We start from the raw sequence: 19,186 nt of genomic DNA on the forward strand, positions 1-19,186 counted from the left end.
AAAAGCGGCAAGTCTGACTGGGACTTCACTGTTTTAACTTTGCAGAGTGACATGGATCAGAGGGAACTGTCTGTGGGGTATTTGTTAACCCTTAACTGAGTCCCCAAAAAGGGTGGGGGAGGATAAGCCTGGAGAAGTTAAGGAAGCCCCATTCAAAAGTAGCTCCCTTGGGTTTGGCCGGAGGCTTTATAGAGATGTTGGAGGGGAAGGTATTCTCTGGCCTAGGGGGCCCCCATAACAACCTTACCTTCCATCAGGAAAAGAAACGGCCTGTCCCATTTCAGGGTGGAAAAGGAAAACAGGAATGACGAGTCACTTTCCCAGACAGAGGCAGACACTTGAGCTGACAAGGTCAAACGGAGGGGAAGAGTATGTAAAGGGGTCTATGATAGACCCTCCTTCAAAGCCCAGAACCGGGTATTAGCCTGGTCCACCTTAAGACAGCCCACAAGGGAATCCTGGATGCGGGGCATTTCCCTGGAGAGAGGCCCCAGACGAGAGTAGAAAAAGCAAGAGCTACTCTAAGACTACTTCTCTCTAAAGCGCTGCATTTCTGTCTCCAGTGCTGCTGAGGTAAGCAGGATTCTCTTTGCTTATTAAAGTGCTGCATTTCTGTCTCCAGTGCTGCTGAGGTAAGCAGGATTCTCTTTGCTTATTAAATTGCTGCATTTCTGTCTCCAGTGCTGCTGAGGTAAGCAGGATTCTCTTTGCTTATTAAAGTGCTGCATTTCTGTCTCCAGTGCTGCTGAGGTAAGCAGGATTCTCTTTGCTTATTAAAGTGCTGCATTTCTGTCTCCAGTGCTGCTGAGGTAAGCAGGATTCTCTTTGTTAATTTGCTTGTAAATAATAAAATGCTGTAGAAGAATAGCCGGAGCCCAGGCTGCAAGCCAAGGACCATGCACGCTGTGTTACAGGCACGTCATCGACTTTATCAGCCTTCTTATGCGCATGCCAGGATTAAATGCTGTGCCTACTGATTTATGAGTACTACTTTGACACATTTAAAAATTTTGATTAATATTCTGCAGCCACCACTTTATTTCCCCTTTTTTTTAATATGTGATTGGTCGCTTCCCCCTTGTTGTCGGGTACATTAACAGAGCCATTGCAGGGGAGCATCAGAGCCAGCCGCCTGGTAAGCAGGAGCTGCGTGAGGCAGCAGTTTCTACTGCTGATCGGGAAATAGATTTCTCTCACTCCTTCCCCTGCACTCTCTCCTCCTCCTCTCTGACCCTCTCTTTTTCCATCCTGTCTTTCTTTTCCTCTGTCCTGCAGATCTCGGTACTGAAAGAGCACTTTCTCGCATGGAAATAGGCCACAATGGAGTAAAAAAAAAAATTAAGATTAACAAAATAAAGGATTGTTTGAAAGGGAAGCAGTTAAAGTTGAGGGAGGCAGTGATGGGATGAGGAGGTGACTACTTACATATAAAACGAGTAAGTCCTTCCTCGATACAGGCTGAATGCGCTGTCATACACATCACTGGCCACTGACAGACTATCCTCTGACCCCCAGCTCGTGCCCACCAGATTAGCACGCGACGCCCGTATCAGCGGCTCCACCCCTAGGTGTCTGATCTCCACCCCACTGGCGTTCAGCAGGATGGCTTGCCTTGGGTTCCTGGCCAGGATGTCCAGTGGCCGGCCGGCGGCGTGATATAAGTAGGGTCCCCTAGCTGCCGCGCTGTCACTAACGTCCTTTTCCACTATGGTCTGCTGACTCCCGGACCAGTCTGAGTGATCCTCCATCTGGGACGTGCCAATCAGCGTGCTGGGAGTGGTGTTCAGAGAGCTACCCACAATCGTGTCGGACTCTCCTGAGACAAGAAAGCAGGGGAATAAACCCAAAATTCACCAGTTAGTGTCAAAGGGTAAGACATGCAGGTGAGGGGGAGGCACAGAGCCGATGGACCTCCATATACCAGGGTAAGACCTGAAAGTAAGGGGAATGTACAGACTCACTGGGTAGAAATTAAGGAACTTACGTTATATTGACAGAAAAGGTAGAAAGATTCAGGGCCTGATTCATCAAGGTTTGTTCCCACAGAGACAAAATGGGAGAAAAGTCTTAGTGACACAGGACCTTAATCCATTGTTTTATCAATGCCTTCATCTACCATTTATTCACTGTTACTCAGCTAATACCACAATACATGCAATCAATAATTTACCCAGTCATTCAGTTCAGCCAATCACACTCTCTCTGGGAAAGAGAGACCATGTGTATGTGTGTATATGTGTGTGATTGCATGAGAGAGAGAGCATGTGTGTGTCTGTGTGTGTGAGATTAATTGGGAAAGAGTGTGTGACTGCACGTGGGAGAGAGAGAGCATATGTGTGTCTGTGAGTGATTGCATGAGAGAGAGAGCATGTGTGTGTGAGATTAATTGTGAAAGAGTGTGTGACTGCATGTAGGAAAGAGAGAGCATGTGTATGTGTGTATATGTGTGTGATTGCATGAGAGAGAGAGCATGTGTGTCTGTGTGTGACTGCATATAGGAAAGAGAGAGCATGTGTATATATGTGTGTGATTGCATGAGAGAGAGAGCATGTGTGTCTGTGTGAGTGTGTGTGAAATTGCATGTGAAAGAGTGTGTGACTGCACATGGGAGAGAGAGAGCATGTGTGTGTCTGTGTGTGATTGCATGTAGGAAAGAGAGAGCATGTGTATGTGTGTATATGTGTGTGATTGCATGAGAGAGAGAGCATGTATGTGTCTGTGTGTGACTGCATGTAGGAAAGAAAGAACATGTGTATGTGTGTATATGTGTCTGATTGCATGAGAGAGAGAGCATGTGTGTGTCTGTGTGTGTGAGATTGATTGTGCAAGAGTGTGTGACTGCACGTGGGAGAGAGAGAGCATATGTGTGTCTGTGTGTGACTGCATGAGAGAGAGAGCATATGTGTGTCTGTGTGTGTGAGATTGATTGTGAAAGAGTGTGTGACTGCACGCGGGAGAGAGAGAGCATGTGTGTGTGATTGCATGTAGGAAAGAAAGCATGTGTATGTGTGTATATGTGTGTGATTGCATGAGAGAGAGAGCATGTGTGTCTCTGTGTGTCTGTGTGAGTGTGTGTGTGAGATTGCATGTGAAAGTGTGTGATTGCACATGGGAGAGAGAGCGTGTGATTTTATGTGGGAGAGACAAATAGACTGTGTGAGATTGCATGTGGGAAGAGAGAGAGTGATTGTGCATGTGTGATTGCATGTGGTGAGGGAGAGGCAAGAGAGCATGTGTTTGTGTTGGAGAATGTTTGAATGTGAGAAAAAAGAGAAAGTTTGTGTGCCCTCTCCCACACCCCAAATAATTTATGACAATCTCAGGGTGACTGGAAATCAAAGGTTCCCAGGTATGGAGAGTATTTTATTTATCTTTAGAAGTTGTAATTATTGGGTGTTGTTAGATGTGTCTGATATTTAGAAATATTTTATTGGTGTTTGGAAATTTTTTTTTAAATGTGTATGTTTATAATTATTGGATGTTATTCTATTCGTCAGCTGTTTTGAAATACTTATTCTTTTTATTGGCATGGTTTTACTATTATGATTGATATGTTGTGTTTCTTAATTCTGTTGTTTGACATTTTATGAGGCATGCTAACGTTTATGTTTTACCATTGTTGCACTGCATACAAAGTTTGGCTTGTTGCAATTTCCAGTTCAGGTTTTTGTCTGCATGTTTCATTTTATACCTTTTTATGGTCACTTTATTCTGTATTTGGTGAGGTTCTGCATGTGTGACTGAGGTGAGGGATTCTGCTACTTGGTGTGTAGTTTCTATCTAGGGATCTACAGCAGCCTGGCCTCTGCTGATTTCCTAACAGGGGGGTATTAGTGAGGAGGGGGAGGGAATGAGAGACATTTTTCTCTTTTCCTATTTATAATTTTGCTTTTATATGAAGAAAAACATATCAGATTCAATCATATTTTTACATAACTCAAATATTTTAACTGAAAATTAATGTCAATTAAAATTAATAATCAAGAGCTGTGTGAAAGGAATCTGGCAGATCAAGGTGTCAACCAGCTTGTGGCACTCAAGGACCAGGGTTACTTACCCCAGATTTAAATCTTACCACTCCACTTCAAAAAGGTTTCCTACTCCTGGTACAGGGGGATGCAATGCGGAGAGCTGGGGAGCAATAAGGCTCATGGCAGTGCAGTGCAGTGAGGTGCTAGGCTCAGGGGGTTGCAATGCCATCTATCGGGGAGCAGTAAGGCTCATGGGGGTGCAGTGCAGTGAGGTGCTAGGCTCAGGGGGATGCAATGCCATATATTGGGGAGCAGGAAGGCTCATGGCAGTGCAGTGCAGTGAGATGCTAGGCTCAGGGGGATGCAATGCCATGTATTGGGGAGCAGGAAGGCTCGTGGCAGTGCAGTGCAGTGAGGTGCTAGGCTCAGGGGGTTGCAGTGCCATGTATTGGGGAACAGTAAGGCTCATGGCAGTGCAGTGCAGTGAGGTGCTAGGCTCAGGGGGATGCAATGCCATGTATTGGGGAGCATTAAGGCTCATGGCAGTGCAGTGAGGTGCTAGGCTCAGGGGGTTGCAATGCCATGTATTGGGTAGCAGTAAGGCTCATGGCAGTGCAGTGAGATGCTAAGCTCAGGGGGATGCAATGCCATGTATTGGGGAGCAGTAAGGCTCATGGCAGTGCAGTGCAGTGAGGTGCTAGGCTCAGGGGGTTGCAGTGCCGTGTATTGGGGAGCAGTAAGGCTCATGGCAGTGCAGTGCAGTGAGGTGCTAGGCTCAGGGGGTTGCAGTGCCGTGTATTGGGGAGCAGTAAGGCTCGTGGAGATGTAGTGCAGTGAGGTGCTAGGCTTGGGGGGTTGCAGTGCCGTGTATTGGGGAGCAGTAAGGCTCATGGGGTGCAGTGCCTTGAGGTGCTAGGCTCAGGGACTTGCAATGCGGGGAGCGAGGGAGCAGGAAGGCTCGTGGGGGTGCAGTGCAGTGAGGTGCTAGGCTCAGGGGGTTGCAATGCCATGTATTGGGGAGCAGTAAGCCTCATGGGGTGCAGTGCAGTGAAGTGCTAGGCTCAGGGGGTTGCAATGCCATGTATTGGGGAGCAGTAAGGCTCGTGGGGGTGCAGTGCAGTGAGGTGCTAGGCTCAGGGGGTTGCAATGTCATCTATCGGGGAGCAGTAAGGCTCATGGGGTGCAGTGCAGTGAGATGCTAGGCTCAGGGGGTTGCAGTGCCATGTATTGGGGAGCAGTAAGGCTCGTGGGGGTGCAGTGCAGTGAGGTGCTAGGCTCAGGGGGTTGCAATGCCATGTATTGGGGAGCAGTAAGGCTCATGGGGTGCAATGCAGTGAGATGCTAGGCTCAGGGGGTTGCAATGCCATGTGTTGGGGAGCAGTAAGGCTCATGGGGGTGCAGTGCAGTGAGGTGCTAGGCTAGGGGGGTTGCAGTGCCGTGTATTGGGGAGCAGTAAGGCTCATGGGGGTGCAGTGCAGTGAGGTGCTAGGCTCAAGGGCTTGCAGTGCAGTGCCTCTTGTGGAGCAGTGAAGTACGAGGAACGGTTAAGCTCCCAAGACTCACCTGAAGGAGTGCTGAGTGAGTCGTGTGCATCCATTCCCCGCGTTGCCCGAGGGTCTGCACCATCTTCCTCCTCCATCTCTGAGTCTAAAAGACAAAGAAGGTGAGATATTAAAAAGGAGTAATGATGTGAGTGGCTGTATGGGCCTCCTGCTCATGGGAGTTACAGCATAAACCATACAAAGTACAAAGCATGTCTTATGGGCAGTAAACTGCTTACTCAAAGTGAGTACATGAAGTCATCCTATAACGAAGCATCTCGTCACGCCTTTTAGATTACAACCTAGGACTCCATTTTCAGCCATGCGTGGCTTGGGTAATTAGCCGGATCAACATATCTGCCTAACTAGCACGGTGTGCTCAGCAGCACGATCGCGACACTGAATGCACCCGGGTTTCTTAAAGTTAGCCAGTTATATCTAACCGGATAACTGTAGGGCTGCCCGAAGGCCTGACCAGAATTAGTCGCCGGGCAGTCCTACTGGTTATGCCTCTCTCTCTATGCAGCCCAGCGTCCCTCTGGTCTTAGCCACCACCTTAGAAGTAACTTTGCTCGGTTGCCCTGAAAGTGTGCGCAGCCCCCGTAATGATCAGGCACGAGGGGCGCGAGGAGCACGTGGGGAGAGCCACAGACCACGCACGGCCCCATGTCCTGTACAGCTCGGAAAACTCTTAACAAGGCCCTTAGGGTTAGGTCCACCTCGGGGTTCACCAGTCACACGGGAAACCACCACTCGGAGTGCAATTATTGTTCACGATAAAAATATTTACTGAACTGATGGCAGGAAATCAAAGTACAAACAGCAGCAAAGTCCAAAAGCTAGCACCAGCTCATCTCCTCACTCTCTTCCACAAACAGGCCCGCTCTTCCCTGGGCCCTCGCAGAACCCTTTGGGCGAGGCTGATCCTTCCTCTCGGGTCACCTTCTGGCAGACACCAGTGCTCTATGCACTTTCCCAGGCAGGAATCCCGCATTCAGCAGATTGTGTGCCCTCAGGAACCCCCTGGAGAGCCAGACCTCCACCCTCCCCCTCTCAGGCACCTAACCCCAAAGGGTATCAGTTCTTCAGGCCCGGCCCCTGCGGCGGGACAGACCCCCAGCCCCAGGCTGACGCGCTTCTCCAAGGAGAGACCCCTGCTCCCTCGGCCCATTCCCATCACAGTCTCACCTCCTCCCGACGGGGCGCGTGCCACCCCGCATTAACACCCCTAAACCCCACTGACCGCAGACACCGGGCCGGGACTCTAGGGACCCCCGACTCACCCTGCTGGCAGGATGAACAGTGGAGGCCACAACGATCATAGCAAGCAGGGGAAAAATACCTCATTGGGCTTTTTCTAAGGTTATCTGCCCTGAGATTGTGGTTTTACTCACTATTAGACGAGGTTTTGGTACTCATGTTATATTTCTCTGAGGTTATCTGCCCTGAGATTATGTTTTACTCACTATTAGATGAGGTTTTGGTGCTCATGTTATTTTTCTCTGAGGTTATCTGCCCTGAGATTGTGTTTTACTCACTATTAGACGAGGTTTTGGTACTCATGTTATTTTTCTCTGAGGTTATCTGTCCTGAGATTATGTTTTACTCACTATTAGATGAGGTTTTGGTTCTCATGTTATTTTTCTCTGAGGTTATCTGTCCTGAGATTGTGGTTTTACTCACTATTAGACGAGGTTTTGGTACTCATGTTATTTTTCTCTGAGGTTATCTGCCCTGAGATTGTGTTTTACTCACTATTAGACGAGGTTTTGGTTCTCATGTTATTTTTCTCTGAGGTTATCTGTCCTGAGATTGTGTTTTACTCACTATTAGACGAGGTTTTGGTTCTCATGTTATTTTTCTCTGAGGTTATCTGCCCTGAGATTGTGTTTTACTCACTATTAGACGAGGTTTTGGTACTCATGTTATTTTTCTCTGAGGTTATCTGCCCTGAGATTGTGTTTTACTCACTATTAGACGAGGTTTTGGTTCTCATGTTATTTTTCTCTGAGGTTATCTGTCCTGAGATTGTGTTTTACTCACTATTAGACGAGGTTTTGGTTCTCATGTTATTTTTCTCTGAGGTTATCTGCCCTGAGATTGTGGTTTTACTCACTATTAGACGAGGTTTTGGTACTCATGTTATATTTCTCTGAGGTTATCTGCCCTGAGATTATGTTTTACTCACTATTAGATGAGGTTTTGGTGCTCATGTTATTTTTCTCTGAGGTTATCTGCCCTGAGATTGTGTTTTACTCACTATTAGACGAGGTTTTGGTTCTCATGTTATTTTTCTCTGAGGTTATCTGCCCTGAGATTGTGTTTTACTCACTATTAGACGAGGTTTTGGTTCTCATGTTATTTTTCTCTGAGGTTATCTGCCCTGAGATTGTGTTTTACTCACTATTAGACGAGGTTTTGGTACTCATGTTATTTTTCTCTGAGGTTATCTGCCCTGAGATTGTGTTTTTACTCACTATTAGATGAGGTTTTGGTGCTCATGTTATTTTTCTCTGAGGTTATCTGCCCTGAGATTGTGTTTTACTCACTATTAGACGAGGTTTTGGTTCTCATGTTATTTTTCTCTGAGGTTATCTGCCCTGAGATTGTGTTTTACTCACTATTAGACGAGGTTTTGGTTCTCATGTTATTTTTCTCTGAGGTTATCTGCCCTGAGATTGTGTTTTACTCACTATTAGACGAGGTTTTGGTTCTCATGTTATTTTTCTCTGAGGTTATCTGTCCTGAGATTGTGGTTTTACTCACTATTAGACGAGGTTTTGGTTCTCATGTTATTTTTCTCTGAGGTTATCTGCCCTGAGATTGTGTTTTACTCACTATTAGACGAGGTTTTGGTTCTCATGTTATTTTTCTCTGAGGTTATCTGCCCTGAGATTGTGTTTTACTCACTATTAGACGAGGTTTTGGTACTCATGTTATTTTTCTCTGAGGTTATCTGCCCTGAGATTGTGTTTTACTCACTATTAGACGAGGTTTTGGTTCTCATGTTATTTTTCTCTGAGGTTATCTGCCCTGAGATTGTGTTTTTACTCACTATTAGATGAGGTTTTGGTGCTCATGTTATTTTTCTCTGAGGTTATCTGCCCTGAGATTGTGTTTTACTCACTATTAGACGAGGTTTTGGTTCTCATGTTATTTTTCTCTGAGGTTATCTGCCCTGAGATTGTGTTTTACTCACTATTAGACGAGGTTTTGGTTCTCATGTTATTTTTCTCTGAGGTTATCTGCCCTGAGATTGTGTTTTACTCACTATTAGACGAGGTTTTGGTTCTCATGTTATTTTTCTCTGAGGTTATCTGTCCTGAGATTGTGGTTTTACTCACTATTAGACGAGGTTTTGGTTCTCATGTTATTTTTCTCTGAGGTTATCTGCCCTGAGATTGTGTTTTACTCACTATTAGACGAGGTTTTGGTTCTCATGTTATTTTTCTCTGAGGTTATCTGTCCTGAGGTTGTGTTTTACTCACTATTAGACGAGGTTTTGGTACTGATGTTATATTTCTCTGAGGTTATCTGCCCTGAGATTGTGGTTTTACTCACTATTAGATGAGGTTTTGGTTCTCATGTTATTTTTCTCTGAGGTTATCTGTCCTGAGATTGTGTTTTACTCACTATTAGACGAGGTTTTGGTACTCATGTTATTTTTCTCTGAGGTTATCTGCCCTGAGATTGTGTTTTACTCACTATTAGACGAGGTTTTGGTACTCATGTTATTTTTCTCTGAGGTTATCTGCCCTGAGATTGTGTTTTACTCACTATTAGACGAGGTTTTGGTTCTCATGTTATTTTTCTCTGATGTTATCTGCCCTGAGATTGTGTTTCACTCACTATTAGACGAGGTTTTGGTTCTCATGTTATTTTTCTCTGAGGTTATCTGTCCTGAGATTGTGTTTTACTCACTATTAGACGAGGTTTTGGTTCTCATGTTATTTTTCTCTGAGGTTATCTGTCCTGAGATTGTGTTTTACTCACTATTAGACGAGGTTTTGGTTCTCATGTTATTTTTCTCTGAGGTTATCTGTCCTGAGATTGTGTTTTACTCACTATTAGACGAGGTTTTGGTGCTCATGTTATTTTTCTCTGAGGTTATCTGTCCTGAGATTGTGTTTTTACTCACTATTAGACGAGGTTTTGGTGCTCATGTTATTTTTCTCTGAGGTTATCTGTCCTGAGATTGTGTTTTACTCACTATTAGACGAGGTTTTGGTGCTCATGTTATTTTTCTCTGAGGTTATCTGTCCTGAGATTGTGTTTTACTCACTATTAGACGAGGTTTTGGTGCTCATGTTATTTTTCTCTGAGGTTATCTGCCCTGAGATTGTGTTTTACTCACTATTAGACGAGGTTTTGGTACTCATGTTATTTTTCTCTGAGGTTATCTGCCCTGAGATTGTGTTTTTACTCACTATTAGATGAGGTTTTGGTGCTCATGTTATTTTTCTCTGAGGTTATCTGCCCTGAGATTGTGTTTTACTCACTATTAGACGAGGTTTTGGTTCTCATGTTATTTTTCTCTGAGGTTATCTGCCCTGAGATTGTGTTTTACTCACTATTAGACGAGGTTTTGGTTCTCATGTTATTTTTCTCTGAGGTTATCTGCCCTGAGATTGTGTTTTACTCACTATTAGACGAGGTTTTGGTTCTCATGTTATTTTTCTCTGAGGTTATCTGTCCTGAGATTGTGGTTTTACTCACTATTAGACGAGGTTTTGGTTCTCATGTTATTTTTCTCTGAGGTTATCTGCCCTGAGATTGTGTTTTACTCACTATTAGACGAGGTTTTGGTTCTCATGTTATTTTTCTCTGAGGTTATCTGCCCTGAGATTGTGTTTTACTCACTATTAGACGAGGTTTTGGTACTCATGTTATTTTTCTCTGAGGTTATCTGCCCTGAGATTGTGTTTTACTCACTATTAGATGAGGTTTTGGTTCTCATGTTATTTTTCTCTGAGGTTATCTGCCCTGAGATTGTGTTTTTACTCACTATTAGATGAGGTTTTGGTGCTCATGTTATTTTTCTCTGAGGTTATCTGCCCTGAGATTGTGTTTTACTCACTATTAGACGAGGTTTTGGTTCTCATGTTATTTTTCTCTGAGGTTATCTGCCCTGAGATTGTGTTTTACTCACTATTAGACGAGGTTTTGGTTCTCATGTTATTTTTCTCTGAGGTTATCTGCCCTGAGATTGTGTTTTACTCACTATTAGACGAGGTTTTGGTTCTCATGTTATTTTTCTCTGAGGTTATCTGTCCTGAGATTGTGGTTTTACTCACTATTAGACGAGGTTTTGGTTCTCATGTTATTTTTCTCTGAGGTTATCTGCCCTGAGATTGTGTTTTACTCACTATTAGACGAGGTTTTGGTTCTCATGTTATTTTTCTCTGAGGTTATCTGTCCTGAGGTTGTGTTTTACTCACTATTAGACGAGGTTTTGGTACTGATGTTATATTTCTCTGAGGTTATCTGCCCTGAGATTGTGGTTTTACTCACTATTAGATGAGGTTTTGGTTCTCATGTTATTTTTCTCTGAGGTTATCTGTCCTGAGATTGTGTTTTACTCACTATTAGACGAGGTTTTGGTACTCATGTTATTTTTCTCTGAGGTTATCTGCCCTGAGATTGTGTTTTACTCACTATTAGACGAGGTTTTGGTACTCATGTTATTTTTCTCTGAGGTTATCTGCCCTGAGATTGTGTTTTACTCACTATTAGACGAGGTTTTGGTTCTCATGTTATTTTTCTCTGATGTTATCTGCCCTGAGATTGTGTTTCACTCACTATTAGACGAGGTTTTGGTTCTCATGTTATTTTTCTCTGAGGTTATCTGTCCTGAGATTGTGTTTTACTCACTATTAGACGAGGTTTTGGTTCTCATGTTATTTTTCTCTGAGGTTATCTGTCCTGAGATTGTGTTTTACTCACTATTAGACGAGGTTTTGGTGCTCATGTTATTTTTCTCTGAGGTTATCTGTCCTGAGATTGTGGTTTTACTCACTATTAGACGAGGTTTTGGTTCTCATGTTATTTTTCTCTGAGGTTAACTGCCCTGAGATTGTGTTTTACTCACTATTAGACGAGGTTTTGGTTCTCATGTTATTTTTCTCTGAGGTTATCTGCCCTGAGATTGTGGTTTTACTCACTATTAGACGAGGTTTTGGTACTGATGTTATTTTTCCCTGAGGTTATCTGCCCTGAGATTGTGTTTTACTCACTATTAGACGAGGTTTTGGTACTCATGTTATTTTTCTCTGAGGTTATCTGTCCTGAGATTGTGTTTTACTCACTATTAAACGAGGTTTTGGTTCTCATGTTATTTTTCTCTGAGGTTATCTGCCCTGAGATTGTGGTTTTACTCACTATTAGACGAGGTTTTGGTACTCATGTTATTCTTCTCTGAGGTTATCTGCCCTGAGATTGTGGTTTTACTCACTATTAGACGAGGTTTTGGTACTCATGTTATTCTTCTCTGAGGTTATCTGCCCTGAGATTGTGGTTTTACTCACTATTAGACGAGGTTTTGGTACTCATGTTATTTTTCTCTGAGGTTATCTGCCCTGAGATTATGTTTTACTCACTATTAGACGAGGTTTTGGTACTCATGTTATTTTTCTCTGAGGTTATCTGCCCTGAGATTATGTTTTACTCACTATTAGACGAGGTTTTGGTTCTCATGTTATTTTTCTCTGAGGTTATCTGTCCTGAGATTGTGTTTTACTCACTATTAGACGAGGTTTTGGTACTCATGTTATTTTTCTCTGAGGTTATCTGCCCTGAGATTGTGGTTTTACTCACTATTAGACGAGGTTTTGGTTCTCATGTTATTTTCTCTGAGGTTATCTGTCCTGAGATTGTGTTTTACTCACTATTAGACGAGGTTTTGGTACTCATGTTATGTTTCTCTGAGGTTATCTGCCCTGAGATTGTGGTTTTACTCACTATTAGACGAGGTTTTGGTTCTCATGTTACTTTTTCTCTGAGGTTCTGTGCCCTGAGATTGTGTTTTACTCACTATTAGACGAGGTTTTGGTTCTCATGTTATTTTTCTCTGAGGTTATCTGCCCTGAGATTGTGTTTTACTCACTATTAGACGAGGTTTTGGTACTCATGTTATTTTTCTCTGAGATTATCTGCCCTGAGATTGTGTTTTACTCACTATTAGACGAGGTTTTGGTTCTCATGTTATTTTTCTCTGAGGTTATCTGCCCTGAGATTGTGGTTTTACTCACTATTAGACGAGGTTTTGGTACTGATGTTATTTTTCCCTGAGGTTATCTGCCCTGAGATTGTGGTTTTACTCACTATTAGACGAGGTTTTGGTTCTCATGTTATTTTTCTCTGAGGTTATCTGTCCTGAGATTGTGTTTTACTCACTATTAGACGAGGTTTTGGTTCTTATGTTATATTTCTCTGAGGTTATCTGCCCTGAGATTGTGTTTTACTCACTATTAGACGAGGTTTTGGTTCTCATGTTATTCTTCTCTGAGGTTATCTGCCCTGAGATTGTGGTTTTACTCACTATTAGACGAGGTTTTGGTACTCATGTTATTTTTCTCTGAGGTTATCTGCCCTGAGATTATGTTTTACTCACTATTAGACGAGGTTTTGGTTCTCATGTTATTTTTCTCTGAGGTTATCTGTCCTGAGATTGTGTTTTACTCACTATTAGACGAGGTTTTGGTTCTCATGTTATATTTCTCTGAGGTTATCTGCCCTGAGATTGTGTTTTACTCACTATTAGATGAGGTTTTGGTTCTCATGTTATTTTTCTCTGAGGTATCTGTCCTGAGGTTGTGTTTTACTCACTATTAGACGAGGTTTTGGTTCTCATGTTATTTTTCTCTGAGGTTATCTGTCTTGAGATTGTGTTTTACTCACTATTAGACGAGGTTTTGGTTCTCATGTTATTTTTCTCTGAGGTTATCTGCCCTGAGATTGTGTTTTTACTCACTATTAGACGAGGTTTTGGTGCTCATGTTATTTTTCTCTGAGGTTATCTGCCCTGAGATTGTGTTTTTACTCACTATTAGACGAGGTTTTGGTGCTCATGTTATTTTTCTCTGAGGTTATCTGCCCTGAGATTGTGTTTTTACTCACTATTAGACGAGGTTTTGGTGCTCATGTTATTTTTCTCTGAGGTTATCTGCCCTGAGATTGTGTTTTTACTCACTATTAGACGAGGTTTTGGTGCTCATGTTATTTTTCTCTGAGGTTATCTGCCCTGAGATTGTGGTTTTACTCACTATTAGACGAGGTTTTGGTAATCATGTTATTTTTCTCTGAGGTTATCTGCCCTGAGATTGTGTTTTACTCACTATTAGACGAGGTTTTGGTACTCATGTTATTTTTCTCTGAGGTTATCTGTCCTGAGATTGTGTTTTACTCACTATTAGACGAGGTTTTGGTTCTCATGTTATTTTTCTCTGAGGTTATCTGCCCTGAGATTGTGGTTTTACTCACTATTAGACGAGGTTTTGGTACTCATGTTATTTTTCTCTGAGGTTATCTGCCCTGAGATTGTGGTTTTACTCACTATTAGACGAGGTTTTGGTTCTCATGTTATTTTTCTCTGAGGTTATCTGCCCTGAGATTGTGGTTTTACTCACTATTAGATGAGGTTTTGGTACTCATGTTATTTTTCTCTGAGGTTATCTGCCCTGAGATTGTGTTTTTACTCACTATTAGATGAGGTTTTGGTTCTCATGTTATTTGTCTCTGAGGTTATCTGCCCTGAGATTGTGTTTTACTCACTATTAGACGAGGTTTTGGTTCTCATGTTATTTTTCCCTGAGGATATCTGCCCTGAGATTGTGGTTTTACTCACTATTAGACGAGGTTTTGGTTCTCAAGTTATTTTTCCCTGAGGTTATCTGCCCTGAGATTGTGGTTTTACTCACTATTAGACGAGGTTTTGGTTCTCATGTTATTTTTCTCTGAAGTTATCTGCCCTGAGATTGTGGTTTTACTCACTATTAGACGAGGTTTTGGTTCTCATGTTATTTCAGGCATTCGCCCTGAGGCGGTTCCTGTGTTCCCCGGGTGCTTTTAGCTGGATTCTGCGCCCTGACTTGTACTCTACGACTTGACTTGCTACGACGCCTTGAGCAGGCTTCACGGGAAGGCGTCCCACAAATATCTGGGAACACAGCAGAGCCCGCCGCTCCTTCATCTTGCTTGGCCCTGCCACTTCCTGGGAACTGGATAGGGACATTCCATGCAAGCTGCATTTCTCATCTTCCAGCTCTTGTGCAACTCCCTCACTCCTTCCCATTTCTTCTTCTCAATGCTTCCCCTCTGCCTGTGCCCTGCGTCCGCCCCCTCTCCCGGAGGCTACTCCAGGCATCCAGCACCCTCCCATGTTCTTTGACCTTTCCTCCAACCAACGTCAAATCATGACCACGGCTCTTTCTGCGTAGAACAAAGCCTCCTTCTACTTTACAAACGCCTGCGTCCTTAACAGAATATTTCTATCTCAATCCACTTCCTTCTCTCCTCCAGTGACTTTCTCATCCACTTTCTCACTCCTTCCCTTCTCTCTTCCAGTGACTTTCTCACCCCTTCCCTTCTCTCCTCCAGTGACTTCTCACCCCTTCCCTTCTCTCCTCCAGTGACTTTCTCACCCCTTACCTTCTCTCCTCCAGTGACTTTCTCAACCCTTCCCTTCCATCCTCCAATGAGTTTCTTAACCACTTTCTCATCTCTTCCCTTCTCTCCTCCAGTGACTTTCTTAACCACTTTCTCACTCTTTCCCTTCTCTCCTCCAGTGACTTTCTTAACCACTTTCTCACTCTTTCCCTTCTCTCCTCCAGTGACTTTCTTAACCACTTTCTCACTCTTTCCCTTCTCTCCTCCAGTGACTTTCTTAACCACTTTCTCATCTCTTCCCTTCTCTCCTCCAGTGACTTTCTCACCCCTTCCCTTCTCTCCTCCAGTGACTTTCTTAACCACTTTCTCATCTCTTCCCTTCTCTCCTCCAGTGAGTTTCTTAACCACTTTCTCATCTCTTCCCTTCTCTCCTCCAGTGAGTTTCTCAAACACTTTCTCATCTCTTCCCTTCTCTCCTCCAGTGAGTTTCTCAAACACTTTCTCATCTCTTCCCTTCTCTCCTCCAGTGAGTTTCTTAACCACTTTCTCATCTCTTCCCTTCTCTCCTCCAGTGAGTTTCTCAAACACTTTCTCATCTCTTCCTTTCTCTCCTCCAGTGAGTTTCTTAACCACTTTCTCATCTCTTCCCTTCTCTCCTCCAGTGAGTTTCTCAAACACTTTCTCATCTCTTCCCTTCTCTCCTCCAGTGAGTTTCTCAAACACTTCTCATCTCTTCCTTCTCTCCTCCAGTGAGTTTCTTAACCACTTTCTCATCTCTTCCCTTCTCTCCTCCAGTGAGTTTCTCAAACACTTTCTCATCTCTTCCCTTCTCTCCTCCAGTGAGTTTCTTAACCACTTTCTCATCTCTTCCCTTCTCTCCTCCAGTGAGTTTCTCAAACACTTTCTCATCTCTTCCCTTCTCTCCTCCAGTGAGTTTCTCAAACACTTTCTCATCTCTTCCTTTCTCTCCTCCAGTGAGTTTCTTAACCACTTTCTCATCTCTTCCCTTCTCTCCTCCAGTGAGTTTCTTAACCACTTTCTCACTCTTTCCCTTCTCTCCTCCAGTGAGTTTCTCAAACACTTTCTCACTCTTTCCCTTCTCTCCTCCAGTGAGTTTCTTAACCACTTTCTCACTCTTTCCCTTCTCTCCTCCAGTGAGTTTCTTAACCACTTTCTCATCTCTTCCCTTCTCTCCTCCAATAAGTTTCTTAACCACTTTCTCACTCTTTCCCTTCTCTCCTCCAGTGAGTTTCTCACTGAAGACTGGAGGATAGCTAATGTAACCCCCATATTTAAGAAGGGCTCCAGGGGAGATCCGGGAAATTACAGACCGGCAAGAAACATGCCCAATAAAATTTAAGCAAAAACTGAAAACATGGCTTTTCCTACAGGCTTATACTTAACCCTTACGCTCTCCTCTCTCCCTTACTCCTACAGCCTTGCCCACTAATGTACTTAAATGTACATCCCCTATTTCTTTATCTCCACACCTAACTTTTTGTTGGCAATTATTCGTATCGATTGTATATCAATTGTTTATAAGACTTCTGTTCCATTTCTTTCTCTCATACCCAGCTTTTCTCTTTTCCAATTGCGTTTTATAAAATTCATTCTATTTGTTTATAGACTTATAAATTCATTCTATTTATTTATAGACTTATAAATTTATTCTATTTATTTATAGACATAAATTCAGTGAGATAACAATTTGCTTTGTGCCACTATTTTATTTTTCCCTTTCATTGTTCCACTGTTCTCTCCCCTCCCCCCCCCTTAACAAGTTTATTGTAAAGCATTACTGCATATGTTTGTTAACAAGTTTATTGTAAAGTTTATTGTTTATTGTAAATGTTTATTGTTTATTGTAAAGCACTGTTGCACATGTTCGTTCTAGTTGGCACAGCTGCAATGTTTCTGTTAATCGTGAACCGATGTGAGGTTACTAAACAAATGTCGGTATATAAAAAACTGCAAATAAATAAATAAATAAATAAATAAATAAATAAATAATCAGTTATTTACACTTTTTAAAAGTACAAAGACCCAGGGACACACTAAGAAGTTACTGAGTAATACACTTAAAACTAATAAGAGAAAACATTTTTTATCTCAATTCATAATTAAGCTCTGGAATTCATTGCCAGAGGATGTGGTGAAAGCTGTGAGTTTAGCTGCATTTAAAAAAGGGTTTGGACAAGTTCCTAGAGGAAAAGTCCATTAACCATTATTAAGGTGGAGTTGCAGAAATCCACTTCTTATTCTTGGGATAAGCAGCTTGGAAATCTATCCATCCCTTGGGATCCTGCCAGGTACTTGCGACCTGGCTTGGCCACTGTTGGAAACAGGAGACTGGCTTCTAGACCTTTGGTCTGACCCAGTATGGGAAATTTTATGTTCTTAAATGTAAACACGGTCTTCTGTAGACAGAAGGATGAATTAGCCATAATTAATAGCTCCCTGGATAGTCGACTACCTCACTAAAGCTTAACCTCTGGCAGAGAGCGAGGGGTTCATGAGACAATGCATGTGTGTGCATGGGAAGTCCCATGCACTCTAGGTAAAGGCTTTGCTGAGCTCTGAGGGCTGCGTCGCTGCCATTGGTTGACGTTACTCATGTGTAATGAATAATTCATTCTGCTGTCCATCTTAGCAAATTTCCTTTTCTAGTGCATAATTAATTCTCTTGTAGGCAGGACAATACCCATCAGCCCAGACGCTTTTGTATTCAGCCCAAAGAATAAGATTGAAAGACTGTGCTTTTAATCTTATTCTGAGTGTAGATTACTATCATTTTCCCAAGGGTGCTGTCCACTGGATTTTTGCTCTCCCACCAAAATATGCCTCTTGCCCACTAGCACTGCAGGGAAGACGTTTCCCAGCTTCACCCAGAAATTGGGCCACCTTCCCCTCCCTCCTCCTTCCCTGTGTGTGCTTCCTCTGCCGCCTGCAGTCTGACCTCTGAAATCCCACTGGCCCCGCATGTTCAGGCATCGGCTTGAAGCTGGCAGAATGAGGCACATAAAATCACTGCTGCTCTCCGGCTCCCGCTGGGAAGGAGTGAGGGTGAGCACTGAGCAAACCAGAAAGTGTGTCAGGAAATAAATGAGGCTGAGAATCGCTGCTGTAATGCACTTGTTTCAAGCTGCTGCACTCTCCTTTCCTTTAGCAGCCCTGACGTCTGCCCCAGACCCGGTTATATCCACTCTCCTCCAATCACTGGGGCCTCCAAAGAACTGAACAGAGCTGTGAGAGGTGCAGGCAGCCCTTGCTGAGCTCCTTCACTATTCTGGGGTGGACTCCAAGTACTTCCCCCTCTGTAAAAGTTCTGTGATTGTTTCACAAGCGTTTATATCCCTGTATCCTGCCTTAGGCATATTGCCTTCTCCTCTTGTATATACTGAGCAACTCTCCTCATTAAACCTTTAATCTCAACTATTCACACTGTCGCTTTTCATCTCCCCCTTCTAGATCTAAAGATGGTTTTACCTTCTCCTGTGTAGTTAGGTCGGTGGTTATTTCACAATCACTTATGCCCCTGTATCCTGCCTTAGGCATATTGCCTTCTCCTCTTGTATATACTGAGCAACTCTCCTCATTAAACCTTTAATCTCAACTATTCACACTGTCGCTTTTCATCTCCCCCTTCTAGATCTAAAGATGGTTTTACCTTCTCCTGTGTAGTTAGGTCGGTGGTTATTTCACAATCACTTATGTCCCTGTATCCTGCCTTAGGCATATTGCCTTCTCCTCTTGTATATCCCGAGCAACGCTCCTCATTAAACCCTTAATCTCAACTATTCGCACTGTCGCTTTTCATCTCCTGCCTGCCTCTTCGTGCAGACCTAAGGTACTTTACGCCACTGACCTGAACACAACTGCGACAATCATGGATCAGATGTGCTTCATTGAGCCATTGCTAGGAGGGGGTGTGTATGGAAAGCTATGGCGTGCCCCAAGGAAGTAGCAACGAAGGATCACAAACTTGGTCTTCCCTACGATAAGTAACGACTGTTCTGCTTTGTCCTCCTACTTAATGTTTACCATTTTTTTTTTATTAAATGTTCAGTCTCT

At 43.2% G+C, this 19,186-nt stretch overlaps 1 protein-coding gene across 1 annotated transcript in view; it reads right to left on the bottom strand.

Moving 5' to 3' along the window:
• Positions 1 to 19,186, bottom strand: part of SPEG (striated muscle enriched protein kinase) — a 497,600-nt gene that overhangs the window by 422,602 nt on the left and 55,812 nt on the right. Inside the window, exons 3-4 of the mRNA XM_029605011.1 lie at positions 5,535 to 5,618; positions 1,612 to 1,816 (exon numbers count right to left, since the gene is read on the bottom strand). Of these exons, the coding sequence (XP_029460871.1) occupies positions 1,612 to 1,816; positions 5,535 to 5,618 (289 nt within the window). The remainder of the gene's footprint in view (positions 1 to 1,611; positions 1,817 to 5,534; positions 5,619 to 19,186) is intronic.

The sequence above is a fragment of the Rhinatrema bivittatum genome, chromosome 6 (genome assembly GCF_901001135.1).
Source record: "Rhinatrema bivittatum chromosome 6, aRhiBiv1.1, whole genome shotgun sequence".
NCBI classification, from domain to species: Eukaryota; Metazoa; Chordata; class Amphibia; order Gymnophiona; family Rhinatrematidae; genus Rhinatrema; species Rhinatrema bivittatum.